This window comes from Leopardus geoffroyi, chromosome D1 (genome assembly GCF_018350155.1).
Source record: "Leopardus geoffroyi isolate Oge1 chromosome D1, O.geoffroyi_Oge1_pat1.0, whole genome shotgun sequence".
NCBI lineage: Eukaryota > Metazoa > Chordata > Mammalia > Carnivora > Felidae > Leopardus > Leopardus geoffroyi.
Window position 1 is genome coordinate 11,259,488 of NC_059329.1, and position 16,415 is coordinate 11,275,902.

At 52.0% G+C, this 16,415-nt stretch overlaps 1 protein-coding gene across 5 annotated transcripts in view; it reads left to right on the forward strand.

Moving 5' to 3' along the window:
* The window catches only part of TTC12 (tetratricopeptide repeat domain 12), a 53,494-nt gene extending 37,463 nt beyond the window's left edge, over positions 1–16,031 (forward strand). For 4 of the 5 annotated variants that reach the window (XM_045482835.1, XM_045482836.1, XM_045482837.1 and 1 more), the window contains 10 exons: positions 843–1,011; positions 6,432–6,524; positions 7,532–7,592; positions 8,394–8,531; positions 9,001–9,099; positions 9,552–9,620; positions 11,979–12,080; positions 13,577–13,676; positions 14,613–14,838; positions 15,868–16,031. In XM_045482835.1, the coding sequence (XP_045338791.1) occupies positions 843–1,011; positions 6,432–6,524; positions 7,532–7,592; positions 8,394–8,531; positions 9,001–9,099; positions 9,552–9,620; positions 11,979–12,080; positions 13,577–13,676; positions 14,613–14,838; positions 15,868–15,943 (1,133 nt within the window). In that variant the 3' untranslated portion in view covers positions 15,944–16,031. Of the gene's footprint in view, positions 1–842; positions 1,012–6,431; positions 6,525–7,531; positions 7,593–8,393; positions 8,532–9,000; positions 9,100–9,551; positions 9,621–11,978; positions 12,081–13,576; positions 13,677–14,612; positions 14,839–15,790 lie in introns of all 5 variants that reach the window. The other variant, XM_045482838.1, reaches the window with a different exon arrangement.
* The last annotated feature ends 384 nt before the right edge of the window (positions 16,032–16,415 follow it).

A 16,415-nucleotide genomic window follows, 5' to 3' on the forward strand; every position in this document is an offset into this window, starting at 1 on the left:
AAAGTTAAGGACAGAGATGGATGTCCGTGATAGACTGTTGAGTGGGAGACAGAAGCCAATTACAGGATAGGATGGGTCATTCTCGAATGTTATTCACAGGAGAGATGAGCACAGCTCCTTTAAGGAGTGAGCTCACCTGGAGGGGTCCCAAGATGAGGGAACCCCCATTTTCAGCTTTTGGATTGTTTGCAATGAGCTGCTTTTCCAGTATGAGAAAAAATATATAAACTGCACAAACTCTGCTCTCTTTTGTGGCAAAGTCTCCACTCCAGCCTGTCCCTCTGCTTCCTCTCAAATTCATGCACCTGGCTGGAAAATGAACCAGGTGAAAGGGGGCAGATCCGTGCCAGCACTCTGGAAGTCACTTACATCTCTATTAATCAATGTCCTCACATGACACCCCAGAAAGAACCGGTGGTTCCTCTGGCCACCATATGAAAACTGACTGTCTAAACATAGCCACAGGTAAGCTGATTCTTGTCCCGTTCCTCACATCCCAAATCCCGCACACCAAGGAGCCTGTGACCGAACGTGTGTGCCAGGCCCTGTTCTGAGCGCCATCACGGACTCACTCACTGAACCCTCCTAACACCTCGGCCATGTTGGCTGTCTTCCCCATTTCTCTGATGAGGAAATTGAGGAACGCGGGAGTTGATGACTCAGCCTCAATCGTTTCCCTGGCCATAGGGACCCGGCGGCCTGGCTCCAGAGCTCAGGCTCTTACACTTTATTACTCTGCCTCTCAAATGAGGGCAGAAGAGCTGGTTTGCCCGTTGGGATGGTGGCAAATGACTGGTTTGACCGCTGTCGTGTGCCTGAGATGCCCGTCTCCTGTCTTGCAGAGGAGAACCAGCGCCTGCTGCTGCTGCGCCCCGAGATGGGCGGCCTGCTGCCCTCCCTGCTGACCTCCCGCGTTCTGGGCCTCCGGAAGCAGGGCCTGGCCCTGCTGCTGCAGCTCGCCAGGACGGACCACGGACGGAGCCTTGTCATCGGCCATCTTGACCTGACCCGGTAGGGCTCTGCTGGCAGGGTCTTCTCTGCGGCTTTTCACACGGTCACCTGCCACATTAAGACTTGCCCATCCCCCTTCCCACACCATCCGACACCGGACGACCTCCCGTCTGAACTTAGCACCCGTGGGGAGTTGCACCTCTCTGACCCGCCTCTGTCTCACAGATATTAGAGATGGCGGAGATGGTAGCCCCTCCATCTGGACTGGGCGTCCAGCCCTAGGACAGGCCACGGGCTCCTGCCCCTTTGGCCTCAGTGTTCCTTCTACCCTCTTTATGCCTGTACTCCTTCCATTCCTGTTTGTGGTAACTCTGATTTTGCATGTTCTTCAAGCCCTTCTGGAGCAAGGTAGAGCATAAATGAATCAAACACGTCTCGAATACTCTTGCACGTAGGTCTGTCCAAGGCGTCCGGCTGTAGAAACAACATGTGCCTCTCCCTTATTACACCTGATAAAAGAAACAACTGAACCCCAGTGATTCTGTCCAGTGCTTTTCAGTCAAAATATTATTAGTTTTTCCATGCAAAATTCTCATTTTCTCTATGAAAAGAGCTGCATGTTGGCAATTTCGTGTCGTTCAACCCAGTAGAAGCAGGAGCCGTGACGACAGCTTGCTCTATTCGTGTTTCACACACCGTCTAAAAATGAGTTGGCTTCCGATTCTTGTCACTATCATTACCTCACCTTCTCTCTTCTCAGCCTGGGAGGTCGGCGAGATCAGTGTTATGACACCATTTCACAAATGGGGCAGGAGGAGCTGCCTCAGAGAAGCAGGGAATCTCACCCCACCACGTTTCTGCAGGCCCGCCCTCTCTCCGATCCCCGACCGAGCTGAGGCCTCCGGGGCCCCACCCCATGTGGGGAGGACGTCCTCTGTGCTCAGGACCGGGTGGTTATTGAGCCCCTCCCGGTCTCAGCCTAGGGGCAGCCCCCATGGCTCACAGGCAAAGGCAACCCCCCTGAAGCTCAGCCCACACAAGCAGATGGATCATTCGAGTTAAGTCCTCAAAAGCACGTTTCACATTTCACATGACTGCAGTCATTTCCTCAGTACCTTCCTCGTGGTTTTTCATTTGGTTTTGGTCTGAGTAAATGTAGCTGAGTTGTCATAAGCCACCCCCTCCCAGCTGTCTCTGAATTGCTTGAATTGTAATTTGAATTTTTCCATTGTTTTGGAGAGTGGCGTTTATGAGCATCGCACACAGTACGGCCTAGTCCCCAGGCTGTCGAAGACACCTCAGCTTCTTACCTTCTGCCCACTATTAAACCAGAAAGAGATGGAATGTGTTCTCTGAAATGAAGGGAGACGGTTCGGCGCAGGACAAGGAGGCACCCAGGTCCCATGACCCTCACGGGCACACATACCACATTCGTCTTCACGTGCTTTTCCCCAAATGAGAAGTTGGAGCGACAAATGTGCCCTGACAGGCACCGAGCGAGGGCTAATATCACTTTGTGGAAAGCACTGGGGTTTTCAGTTCAGCAGTCATGACCCCAGAGCCTCTGCTCGTCTCCTTCTATTCACGTGGCCCAGGAAAGCTGCTTAGCCTCCACGCACTCCGGTGTCTCATCTGTATCACAGACTAACGATGAAGCTTAACAGAAGCGATACACGTATGCCAGTTACAGTTTTCTCTGCAGCATTTTACACAGCACTTGGCCAGGAGACGCTGGTGTCGTTTACCTCGCGTAACAAAAAAGACTAAAGATGGCAACACCAGTTCAATGACTTAAAGATATCCGGGTCAAGGTCTCTGTCCTTCTCTTGACCTTTCCCTCATGGTCCCACGAGGGTGCTGCAGCTCCAAGTATCACATCCCTTGTTGAGACAGGTTAATAGCAGCTAGGATCTGTCCCATTTATCAAGAGAAGCTACTCCTTATTTCTGTTGGATCAGGATTGTGTCCCATGCCACTCCTGTGGGGAAAGTGGTTCCAGGAGAGTCAGGTAGGATAGAAGGGGAGAGCAGCGTATCTGTGGGATTAGCCACCAAACGGCATCTGCCACAGTAAAGAAAGGAACTGGTGGGGTGCCTGGGTGGCTCAGTTGGTTAAGCGTCCAGCTTCAGCTCAGGTCATCATCTTGCGGTTCGTGGGTTTGAGCCCCAGGTCAGGCTCTGTGCTGACAGCTCAGAGCCTGGAGCCTGCTTTGGATTCTGTGTCTCCCTCTCTCTCTCTCTACCCCTCCCCTGCTCGAACTCTGTCTCTGTCTCAAAAATAAACACGAAAGAAAGAAAGAGAGAGGGAGGGAGGGAGGGAAGGAAGGAGGAAGGAAGGAAGGAAGGAACTGGAGTCATACCTGACACATGGTGTGGACTCAATAACTTTTAAAAGCATTTTCATTTTCTCTCTTCAGGGTCTATTTGCTCAGGGTCCTAAACTGAGGTGAACGTGCATTTGTTGGTTCACCAGAGCATTTTCTGACCTGGGGTCCACTATAGAGACAACTGTCTGTCAGCAGAGCAGAAAATCTGCCATCCAAAAAGGAGACAGGAGGGAGGAGAAAGGACGGCTATGTCCTTACTGGATAATGACTCCAGTTAGGATGTGTGTCTTGTCACATGGAGAGAAAGTCTCGTTGTTCACGTCTCTCGAGACAAACACCAAGGTGAGCCAAGACTGCCGGCTCCACTTCTGTGCATTTCAGCGTCATTTTGTCCATCCTCAAGACTGAGGAAAACAGAGTTAAACTGATGAGTGAAGACTCTGAACTAACTGTAAAATCCATAATTTCTGATAGCAGGAATACTAGAACACTCTTCTAAGGAAGTTGGGGATTTGCAGAAGCTTGGAGTTACCTGGGACCACAGAAACAGTCCAGTCCAGCCCCATCCAGTGCCGCTGTCCCCTTTGCGGTACCCCACTGTGGTCTGTGTGTGATGCCCTCCAGGGAAGACTCCAGCATTGTCATTGTATTCTTCTCCATGTGATTAGGACGGGCGCTAGAGCGGCTAGTAGACTGGGCAACTTGCCCCAGCCAATTAGAGGATGCAGATCTCACCTCCCAGGGCAGCCCATCCTGTTCCGGGCTAGTTCTGACTGATGGAAAGCTATCTCCTTGCACTGGACACAAACTGCCTGCCCCATTCCACGCTCCTTACAGGGAGGCCTTGGTCCAGTCTGTTGGAGGCCTCCGGACCGCTTCAATTCTCCCACTTTCAGTGTTTGCGGCATCTGAAGACACTGATCTTTTCCAGGTTAAGCATCCTGGTTTCCTTGACCATTCTTCAGATTATTTGACTTCCAGACCCCTCCTGGAACGAGCTGCTGAATAATCCGGTGGCATAGATGTGGGTGGCTGGAGTCCACTCCTAAACCCCAGTCCCCAACCTGATAGTCCCTTTTCTGCCTCTATTGTTGGCTTCCCCGTGGCACTGGGTCCTGTGGATTGCTGCACTCTTCGTGAAACTCCAGCACGTGGCTGGCCACCCCTCGTGGCCCTCCTTCTGCCCCCAGGCTCTTCCTTCCTGGTTTCCTTGGCAAACTCCCCTTACGCAGTCACCCTTGCAAATCAGGGATCCTACTCTTGGCCCTCTTCTCATTCATGGCCTCAATTATCACATACAAGTCCCTCTCTTGAGTGCCAGAAGACCTTCCTCTGCTGCCGGACATCACTCCATGTCAACACCACAGGCATCACTAGGTTAAATCACAAGTGGTCCATCAAAGCAGACCCTCTGCCTGAATTTCCTATCTTCATAGGCGGCACTTCCATCCACCCAGTCGCTTAAGCCAGACTCCTGAGGGCCCCTCTGGGTGGGAAGATGGTATATTGTCACTTCTCCCTCTTCCGCATCCCGGGATCCTTCCTTAGGGCTCTCTTCTGGCATCTGTGAGCACCCCTTCTAGGCCTTCACGGGGGCCTCTCTCTTCCCAACTGTGTGTCTCGCCCTGCCCCTGCCTCAGCAAATCCCCCCATCTTTACTGTCTGGACCATTCCAGTTCTCCCCCCGTTGGATCCCCTGTCTCCTGTACAGTGGGCTCCAGTCCGGCCTCCGCCATTCCACCATAGGGATTTGCCTCCAATGCACATCTGTTCTGTTATGTGCCTACTTAAAACTCCAGAATGACTCTCTACGGCCTATAGCATTAATTCTCCAACACCGCGAAACACAGTGCTCGGGAACTCCCTGCACACGTCACTAAGACGCAAAAGACCGAGAGGCCGACGAAGCTGCCTCCCCCACCATACACCAGCACACTCGGCAAAACCTAGGCCACGGGTGAAGCACAAATTGCCAGCAGGCCACAGAAGGTGCAGCACCCCGCCTTGCCGCTCGCTGTCCTGTCCTCGGGCCGTAAGCAGCAGCTATGAGGAACTGCTGGTGTCCCCATGTGTGCCCCTGCCATTTTGTGCCTCACCATCCTTGTGAATGCCGTGTGCTCTGCTTGTGATGCTCTGCCCCTGTCCCCGTGTGCCTGACACGGAGCTGAGACGTTGTCTTATTTCCTTGCTGTGGCCCCAGAACCCACCACACCGCCTGGCACTTTGTCATCAGTAAGTGATGTCGCTTGAACGAACAAACACAAGTGAACACTGTACTTTCGGGGGACAGCCGACATGCCTTCTGCTCTCTGAAGCCTTTATCTCCGTCCTCCCACACCACACGCCAGGTAGACACTGTGCCCACTTTACATGCATCTGTTTCTAACATACCACCTAACACGTGTGTCACTGTAGGGGACCAGGCGCCCAGCACTGTATCCCTGCACTGAGCCCAGCACCGAGCACACAGTAGGTGGTTAGTGCGGGTTGGCTGGAGAGATGACTCCTAGCGATGGCAGCCAGGCCGTTAGGACAGCCACAGACTGCATTAGCTTTTTTTGGCAGCTGTAGCACACTGTTTGTTCATCCTGGGTTTGCGATCGGCTAAATGCCCTTGAATCTTTCCTATGAGCCAGGTCTGAACAAGGTCCTCCAGGTCTATTGCTCATACAGAATTTGCAGCTCTAACGGGAGGGCTTTGAATTTAACCCTATTCAATGTCATCCGACATATTCAGCAGCCCGTCAAAATCTTGTTGAAACCTTACTCCATCCCCCACCTCGTTAGGGGGCCCTCCCTCCCACTTGAGTCGGCAGCAGATTAGGAAGCATGCCACCTAGATGTCACTTATGGTGATTGAAGTTGGCAGAGGTGCCAGAGATTCCGTCCCAGTTGACATCTGATAGTCAGTGAACTTTGGTTAAAACTGTTCAACCCTCTGGGAGTTTAAGTGGCAGAGTCATCCCCATAGGAAAGTGTCTGTCTCTTTGGGGTGGGCAGGGAGCTGGGCTGCTCAGGAGGACGTAGTGAGGCCACCTTTCAGCTTATGTGACCCAGACGCAGACTCCTTTCTGGCCTTTTTGTGAGGTCTCCTTGTTGGGGATGCTGTCGGCTGGAGGACAGCCTGCTCTGAGGTTGTTCTGGATTTTTGCAGATTGTTGGAAGCCCTGGTGTCCTTTCTTGATTTCTCAGATAAGAAGGCCAACTCTGCTATGGAACTGCTCACAGACTTGGCTCTGGAAGAAAGGTAATTTTTATTTCCAGAAACTGACATTTCCTTTTCAACATTTGTAAAACTGTCTGATCTTTAAAAATATGCAGTATGCAGGGAGGTTTGGCCAACTGAGCATCATAAGATTCACTGAGTAGAAGAGCCGCTGCCTTCCAAGCAGGGGGCTGTGGCTGGCCCTTCCAGTACCCCCTGCCTGCAGGGGGACCCCCATCCTTCATGGGTCTGGAAGCAGTAACAGACTTAAAAAACGGTACCTCTCACAGTTTACAAAGCTACTGTCAGTTGGAGAAGCTTCCTTCCCTTCATCAGTGCCCACTCGGAACTGCCCAGCAAATGTGTGTTGAATGAGTCTGAGAATAGAAAGCAACCTGCCCTTAGGTTCTCAGTGGCATTGTGGGTAATCCCCCCTTCCCTCCACTTAGCTGCTGGGGAAGACAGCAGAGGTCTTCAATTTTCATAATTCTTGGGGGTTTAAGTGCATCTTTGGTCTGTTTTTAAATCTCACAAACTTAAGGGTGTCTTGCTTAGCATGGTCCTATGATGAGAAAGAGCTGTCTGTGCCCACAGACAGGCCATGGCATGGGCCGGGAATGTGTCAAAGCCGCTCTAGTAGGAGCAGATGTGTGTGTATCTGGGCCCTCCTCACCGCTGTGCAATAAACATGCTTGCTCTGTGTTTCCTGTTTGCACGGCACACAGAACCAGGGGAGGGCCGGGCTGGTGGTGAGTGAGCTTGGCAGAAATCGAGGGATTCCAGCAACTTCTGCACTAAAAGAGTTACCACGTGAGGTCTGCTATTTAACGTCAAAGGCAATTCTCCAGACTTAGAAAAATTAAAGCCACATTACATACCCAGTGACATTTTTTTTTTTTTTTTTTTTTGGTTCAGAATAAATCATCCATGCACACTGCACATCACACGGTCCCTGAACCTGTGATACTCTGCTCCCTTACCCAAGACACCGTATTTCTGTTATAGTTTGTGCAGTGTAGAACTAAATCGTGGGGATGTTTTCTCCACAGATTCCAAGTCTGGTTCCAGGCCAACCTTCCAGCTGTGCTCCCGGCACTCACAGGTGTTCTGGTGAGCAAGCCCGCATTTTTCGCACCTGTGACAGACATTCGCAGACGCGTGAGCAGAGCCGTTTAAACACAGTTTACGCTCCAGAACTCCTGTTGTCTCTCGGGTTGATTAATCATTTCTTCACAGCTGGAATTGACACAATTCTGTTATTACAACAAGTGCAGTTGGGACAGGTGGGGAGGGCCTATGGATGGCGCTCGAGTGCCGGGGAAAAGGGGATGGGTGTGGACTGTGTCTTAGGTGGAGGCAGAGAGAGGGCGTCAGCTCCGGTCGGTCAGTCCCCTTCTGACCCCAAGGCAAGTCGTAAGTACCACGGGCAGCCGTGTCCCTGAGTGGTGGTCATCCCCAGCGGGAAGGCAAGTAGTGATTTGAGCTGAGAAGCAGGACATAGCAAGGTGGGGTCCTCCTAGGACAGCATGCTATGACTGGACCCTGTGCCATGGGGGGGGGGGGGGTCATCAAAGTCTCAGGGGACCTGAGAACTTGCCCACATACCTGTATTCCACGCACATGGAAATGGAAGCTCTGAGAAGGGACGAGACTCGCCCCAGCCCTCCCAGCGGGTTGGTGGAGTCACTGAGATGAAGCCCCAGGCCTCCCCATCCCAGGCTAGGGTGCTTTTGGGTCCACTGCCTGTGTGCCTCCCTCCATGCTGGTGCCAGGTGGCTCCATTGGTACCCCTGGGTGACATTCCGCAGTCTGCTTCCCAGGCGTTTTGCTGAGTGAGGGATGCCCCTAGAGACTGCTCTGGCATCGTTTGCCTGCTCTCTGCAGACTTTCCTTCTCTTGGTTCATTCTTAGAGGAGAGAACCTACAATAACCAACACGTCAGCTCTTTGCCAGTGTATTGCCCTCGTGGGAAACCTTAGTGCTGAGGCTGCCGTCCGAAGACAGATGTGTGCCTCTGAAGAGTTCGGGGATGCCTGTCTGGGCCTCATGGTACTGTGACTCTTCCGTTCAGAATGTAGTCCTTTACCTGCTTTGGGAGCAGTGGCTTCTTCTTGATTAGCCGGCTTTTCCAAAAATTCTTTTTGAGGGTGCTGGAGCCAGTGGCTTACCCCTTCTACAACCATAGATTTTATGGGTGGCCGGACTTAAAGAGCCCTCCATCCACCCTGGAGAGTTTGGAGGACTTTCCGGTGGAGTTGGCTTGACTGCCCACTCCCCAGTTTAAACATAGGACCGGGCCGAGCCACAGTCTCATGGCTCAGGCACCAGAGATTCCTTGCAAGTCTTCTCCACTAACACTAATTCACGGAACTGGTCTCTGATCTTCCACCATCTCCTAGGGTCACAACACTGACAGTTCAGGGCGCGTGAGTAACTAAGATCACTGCCAAAGGGATGAGGTGGCCGTGAAAAGCTGCAGGGCAGAAAGGTCACTGATCCCTTTGCTTTGTTTCCCAAGGCCAGGTGTGAAGAGGCTGTGGACCTGTTCAGAGACATCCTGTACACGCTCCTGGGACTTGTGATGAACTTGTGTCTTCAGTCCCCCTTCATCTGTGAGGTACGGCAGTCTTTCCTCCCTGCCGGGAGCCCCGGCACAACCCAAGCCCAAGCCTGTGCATTGATAGAACTGCTCTGGCTTTCAGAGAGTGAATAGAAGCGGGGGACTCACACCCTGGTGGCGGGAATGGGGAGAGCAGGACGGACGCTGTGTCACTCTGCTCCAGAAAGTGGACTGAGTGTCCAGGGTGTGCTGAGCACAGTGCTAGGTTCTGCCTTTCCAAAGTCAAGTAAAGTGTGCTCCCCGCCCTCAAGGCATTGCCCTGTAGTCAGGGAGATGAGACAGTTGTGGGAAGAAGCAAGAGCAATGGAAGAAGGGGTCGTGAGAAAAATACGGACAGAGTGTGGCCATGCTGAAGAGGGAGAGGCCAGTGCTGTTGGCTCAGAAGGAGCTCCATGGAGGATTCAGATTAACAGGCCATCCAGACCTCCTCCTCTCTCCTGTCGTGGCAGGTTTGGGCTGTGGAGGTGAGCAGAAGGTGCATGTTTCTACTCAACAGCCAGGATGGAGGGATCCTGACAGTAAGTGTCTCCCCAGGAGATCCAGAAACGGCTTCCTTTGTTGTTCCAGGGGAGTCGGTGACTGTCCAACCCAGTGCCCATCTGTGAACCCCCAAGAGTCCATGGACCCAAGTCAGGAATCTCTTTTCTGTATGGTTTGCAACTTAACAACTTCCACAGTTTAATTATAGGATTTGTCCTATTCCAAGATATCCTGGTGCAAATTGGACAGGTGATGAGATTTCATTTACAATCTTTTTCCGTAGTCAAGAAAGCCAGGCCTGTATTTTGAAGCCCATGATCCCAGAGGCTGTTTATGCACAATGGTTTTAGCCCCCTTGGACATGCATGCTGGGGTGGCTTTCTTATTTCTGCTTCTGACATTTGGACAAGAAAGCTGAGAAAGACCTGTGGTCAACACAGAGCATCGGGGGGACATCAGTATGATCCACAGACCATTTGCTGTCATCCAAGGATGTGTTGTTTACTCACAGAAGTAATCACCCCAGCTTCTCCACCTATTAGGTCAGGGCCCTAGTGCTCAGAGAAACCCCTGGGGCACATCCAGCAGGTGTGGGAAACAGTCCTCCAAGGGAGCACATACTGGAGACTGGGTCCAGGATCACAATAAAGGTTCTGAACAGATGCGACGAGCCCTGTGTGGGACCAGTGTGCCTGCAACTTCCCCAAAGTCAATTCAGACAGGACAGGGTGGAGGGTTTTCACGTGGGCTCCTGGAGTGCGTGGCAGGTCTCCAGGGTCCCTGGAACCCTCTGAAATTGTATAGACAGTTTTGGGGGCACATGCATTTTCATGGCAGAGGCATCATGCCTTTCATCAGATCCTCAAAATAAAGACCCATCACCCCAAAAGTGTCAAGCATCACTATTGTCAGGTCCTCGGGTTTTCCAGAATGGTTTAGACCAGAGCTAGCGAGCTAACCTTTTAAGGACTCTCCTGGCCAGATGATTCTAGGACTCTCTGCCTGTGCCTCAGTCAGGTGCTGACCGACCGGCTTGTTGGACAGAGCAGCAGTGTCACCAGGGCCATCTGGTCCCTTGGTAGTGGGCTCTCCCCTCTGTCTTGGGCCTACCAAGAGATCTGTAGTGTCAGCTGTGGCAACATTCTGGCACCTGTAGGGAGCAGATGAGGGAAATAAGACTGATCATATGGTAATACCCATATTTATCCCTTCTCTGTAGGGAAACCTCATTAAAATCAGACTGAAAACATTAGGGAAGGAAAAAAAAAAACTGGAAATCCACACTGACAAAATGAACAGGCAAGAGATCATCAGTCAGTTTTTAAATAATTTTAACCTGTTTCTGGAAGATAAAGAACACCTACAAACATCATAGCTAATGAGGCAGGGCTGAAGGAACCTCAGTACAGAGAACAGATACAGAGGACACAGATTTGCCTTGTAGGACCCTGGAGAGGCTCGAGACTCCAGAACACCAGGTGCTATGGAGGCTACAAGTAAGAGATGGGGGACCGCGTGTGGCAGTCAGGTGTCTATACCTCTGGTGGAAAATCAGAGCTTTTTTTCTCTAAGGGAATTGACAGGCCAGAGAAAAATGTTTTGCTTTCTAGTGTCTGGGAGTGCTACCTCTGCACGTGTCAGTCGACAGACACCCAATAAACACAGCACACCGGAATATATTTTTATTGCTCTTTCATAAGTGTGCCCATAAATGGGCAGCTAAGGGTCACGGGACATTTCAGGGAAGCCACACACAGAAATAGAAAAACCAAGTGAAACAGAAAAACACGAACCCAGAAGAAACAGAGATGATATAGGAAACAAAAGAAAAAGTGACGATCGTTTGTGTCCTCCGAAAGATTCAAGATAACATATCTATAACACCTAGCTAGCTCTTTGATAAAAACAACAGCTAGCTCTTTGATAAAAAGCAAAGTGGAACTAGAAAATCATAAATGGCGTCCGCCAGAAAGCAGAACAGGCAGACAGAGATTCAGACAAGATGAAGGACAAGCTAAGAGAGAGACCCTGAGGATCAATCCAAGAAGCCTGCCGTCTAGTAAAGACCCTGCTACTCCCGGAGCACTGCAGGGTGTCAGGGTAGGACTTTCTGTGCCAGAGCTGACCTGCTCGGTTCCATGTAGAGCTGAAATGAACGGGGCCCCTGCATGCCAGGGGCCCTGTTTCCAGCCCTTGAGTCACCTGTCCTGCACCTATATAATGAACACTGCTTCCTGCCTATTCCTTGGCCGCTACATATTTGTAAAACCGAGGTGCGTGTTTTGCTCCCCACACTAATGATTGTTTTTGCCTCACTAAACTACTTGCTGACTTTTAAAGGTCATCAGAATTTATGAACAGAACGATTAATGATCTTCACTTTCCGCTTCACCCAGAGAGCCGCTGGCGTCCTCAGCCGCACCCTGTCTTCCTCTCGGAAGATTATTGAGGAGGCCTTGAGAGCAGGAGTGGTGAAGAAGATGATTAAGTTCCTAAAGGTAGAGCAACTTACTGGGTTACAACCACTTGCATTTCCAGGAGGGGCACAGGTTATCTGAGGGACAGAATTAAGGAGGGTTTTGTTCCATTCAGGGGCTGCCATTTCACCCCTGCCCTCTGTGAAACTTCTTTTTTTTTTTTTTTTTTTTTTTAATTTTTTTTTTTTAACATTTATTTATTTTTGAGACAGAGAGAGAGAGAGCATGAACAGGGAGGGTCAGAGAAAGAGGTAGACACAGAATCTGAAACAGGCTCCAGGCTCTGAGCTGTCAGCACAGAGCCCGATGCGGGGCTCGAACCCACAGACTGCGAGATCATGACCCGAGCTGAAGTCGGACGCTTAACTGACTGAGCCACCCAGGCACCCCACTGTGAAACTTCTTGAATGAGGATTCCTTCCACCTGTCACCCAAGACAGTGCTCTGAACATCACCGTAAGATTGCTGAACAAATCCGTAAATTGTTCATTAGAAGCATCCATAACAATTGGTGGCCACTCGAGCCTCACTTAAAAGTATACAGGCTCAGTCCCTGAAAAAGATGGTTGGCGTGGCTTTCCACAAGGTCCCACGGGCCCCTTGTTTGGCTTGTGTTCTGCTGGCCATGCTTTCTCCGGCTGTCTGGAGAATGTTGGCTGTAGCTCCGCTTATGAGGGAGGGAGGGGGCAGCGTTGCTCTGGGACAAAATGGTGCTTCCGTGATCTGAGTCAGCGCAGCAGCTGAAGTAGACCCACCGGAAGGACCAGGTGAATAAGGACCCCACGGGAGGCCTTCTCATAAAACCCCAGGCTGAGCAGGGCCAGGAGGCATGCTCTGTCGGGGGGCCGCTGCTGAGGCAGGGGCAACATTGAGGGGTAGAAGGCTGGGTCAGCGTTATTAAGCTGCCACATGGACAGTGACCGTCACTTAACCCCATGCAAGTCTTGCACCCCGCCGGAAACTGCTGATCACGTGCACACACGTGTGCACTGTGCATGTATATTGCACGTGTGCCTCTTGAAGATCCTGCATTGGGTGATTTTGAGGGTTATGAGTTGACAGTTGTCACCTCTTAAAATGATCTAGATTTGTGATGTTCTCCATGCAGGCCTGTCAGCCTGACAGCCTTAGCAAGTCATTCCCCATTCTCCAGTGGTGAGGTGACACAGTGAAAGGCGGGGGGGGGGGGGCGCTCTTCCTCCCTCTTTGGTATATCTGCCAGTCAACAGCATCATGCCTTCCTCAGCCACTCACTCACAAAACCTTCTCCAGGCAATACCCAGGTGCACATGACAGGCCCGCATTCCTGTCGGGCTGTGGGCTGTGCTGCTGGGGACGGGAATGACACCAGCCTGGCAGGGCCCGGGCCTGCTCACCGGGAAGCACCCGCCATTCTCGGGGGAACTGTGTTTTAGAAGTTTAGGAAGCCGCTCACACAGGCACAGCTGCTCGCTGGTTTGTGGCCAAGAACAATCAGAGGAGTGACTTTATTTTTCCAATTTCATTCTGAAACCCAGACGGGAGGCCAGACCGCATCACGATATGCTGTGAAGATACTAGCTATCTGCACTAATAGCCAACACGAAGCACGAGAAGAAGTGATAAGACTGGATCAAAGTAAGTGATAGTTTCCCTAGGCAAGAGCCTACATCCCAGAGGTTAATCCCGCCTCACAGCTGCCCAGGGAGCAGGGGCGAGGCGTGGGGAGAGGCACTGCAGAGCCCTGTTAACCTCTCTCTAGACTTCTGCACTGTTTACTAAGATTATCTGTTTCACCCTGTTCTGGAAGCATTTAATTAGCCTTCAGCTGCACACAGGTAGCACACCCATGCTGGAGACCCTGCTGCGAAGCAACTCAAAGATGACAGGGTCGAGGCCAGGAGTCACTGCCTCTCTCCTAGTAAACTGAAATGGTTTCTTTGGGTTTTTTTATTAATTTTTTTAACATTTATTTATTTTTAAGAGAGAGACAGAGCATGAGCGGGCTCATGCAGAGCATCTGCTTCGGCTGATCTATCGCGAATTCTCTCCCTTCACGGACCTTTAGTGAGCAGGGAAGGTAGCAGAGTCGGAGGCAGCCTTAGTCTAGTAACTAAACATGGCTGCGGTCATGTACAGCGGGTGTTCCCAGCGAGGCAGCCTGCAAATGTTCTTCACACGTCCTCTGGCGTGGAAGAAGGAGCCCTTCTTTTGCATCCTGCTCCTTGCCCTGCAGCCACAGGGAGCAGGCCCGGGGCCCCCTACTCGGGGCCCTCAGATGGAGTGCAGGGGCTTAGAACGGGGACTTTAGGGAAGACAGACCTGTGTGACACATAACATTCAGCCACACAACGACTGTGTCACGCTGGGCACTGCCCTGGGCACCCGAGAAACATCAGAGATGCATCCAGGAGCCGAGGAGGTCCATAGTACTCAGCAAATACTTGCCGAGTGACCAAGTGACATGTCAGAGCTTTGGGGAGGCTCAGTGTCACTGACACTCCAGGTGCTCCTCCTGTCCCTTGCTGTTTGAGGTTCAGAGGGACAGATGCTGGTTCTCTCCCCTCCCTCTAGAGTTTGGCATTCTGCTGAGGCTGCTCAGCTCAGAGGATGAGATTGTGGTGGCCAACGCTGCCCTCTGCCTGGGGAACTGCATGGAGGTGCCCCGTGCCGCGTCTTCCCTGCTGAAGACGGACATTGTGCAGGTGCTGCTAAGGCACGCAGGTGGTGACGCCCAGAAGACAGCCGTGCAGCTGAACGCAGGGATCGCCCTGGGGAAGCTGTGCACGGCCGAGCCCAGGTATGCGCCCGCTCCAAGCCGGGGTGGCCTGCGTCAGTTACATCCTGGAAGACACAGGGCCAGCAGAGGTACCATGCGGTGGCCATGTGGTGGCTGGGCCTCTGTGCCACCCAGAACTCCGTGGAGAGGCCCGGCAGTCCTGGTGCTTCCTGTGCACACAGGTGTTAGGCCCAGTAGCTACATCCCTGAGAGACCTGGGCTCTCAGGCTCCAGTGAGAGAGGGGGAAGATGCTTCTCTGACAGGCATCTGTCCTGTGCACTCACTGCCATCATCTTCCCTCCATTCCATTCTCTCCTTCTCTTCTAGCTTCTTGCCCATCTGTCCACGCATCCCTCCTCCTTCACTTTTTTGCCCGTTGCCTGAGCATGTGGGAGAATGCCCAGTGAGGGCCACATTCCCGTGCTGGAGGAAACTGAAGCAAGAATGGCATGTTTAAGACAAGCCAGGGCAAGAGATCTCTGCTCTCACTGTGTGCATTGCTTCCCTTTTAGCTCAGGCTTCTGTTCTGCTCTAGCTGGGTTCTGATGTGCTGAAACACCTAGTTATCATGCATGTCTGAGGGATGGAGTCCCGGCATAGGAGAGGGGTGCCTTCCATGGACAGGGAGCAGAGCTGGCTCCTCCTCTTCCAGACTAAGCCCTCTGATTCCTCCCCAGAGAGTGAGAGGGTCGACTGGGATCACATCTGAGGCCCAAACATCAAGTTCTGATTGTTCAGACAGAAGGCACAGATAAAATCTTTCTTCTACAGAAAGCAAGGCACATTAGCTAGGTTGAGCTCAAAGTGGCAACCTACTGGGGAGTCCCCGAGAGTAAGGCCCCGTCGGATCAGCCTGTCCATCTGCCACTCATGACAGTATTTACCATGTTTTTGTACCTCCCTGAGCACCTTACGTGCTTTGATGGCCAGGGCTCCCAGGGCAACAGCTACTTCCCCTTTCTGCCTCACCAGCCAGCTTCTACCTGAGAGGGGGTGGCTCCAGGCACCATGGCATTGATGTCCTGAACTTGGTGTTCTGATTATGGCAGATTTGTCGCTCAGCTGAGAGAGCTGCACGGGATAGAGATTCTCAACTCCACCATGAAGTACGTGGCTGATTCTTAAGATATGTGGCGTCTGTGCACATTTTCAACATCATGGGACTGTGTGCTAGGGGTGGTTCCTGTGCTAATAAAGACTGTCTGAATGGCCACTCCAGAGCTGGGCATTGTTTTCAGATGTTTGCCTTCTGGTTCTCACTGATAATGGCAGAGTGGGTGTCAGGCCGGCCGCGGTGTTGGAAACCACTCAGCATCCATCACACTTTCCTTCTCCTGTCCCTTCCTGCCCTGCAGGGCCTGGACGCCAGCAAACAAAAAGCCACATTTCCCAGATACCCTTGTAAGCAATGTTTCTAGACAGGAACCAGACTCTTCCCGCCCCTTTGGCTGTTTCTGCTGGTAACATCCAAGAAACATCAAGTTTTTCGACAGCGGGATCTCAGTGTCCGAGTTCCAGCTCCAGAGTGCCCAGGGACAGTGGCAGCGGCAGTGGCAGCTTCTTCGGGCCTGGCCTGCCACTGTGCCATGTACTCTTG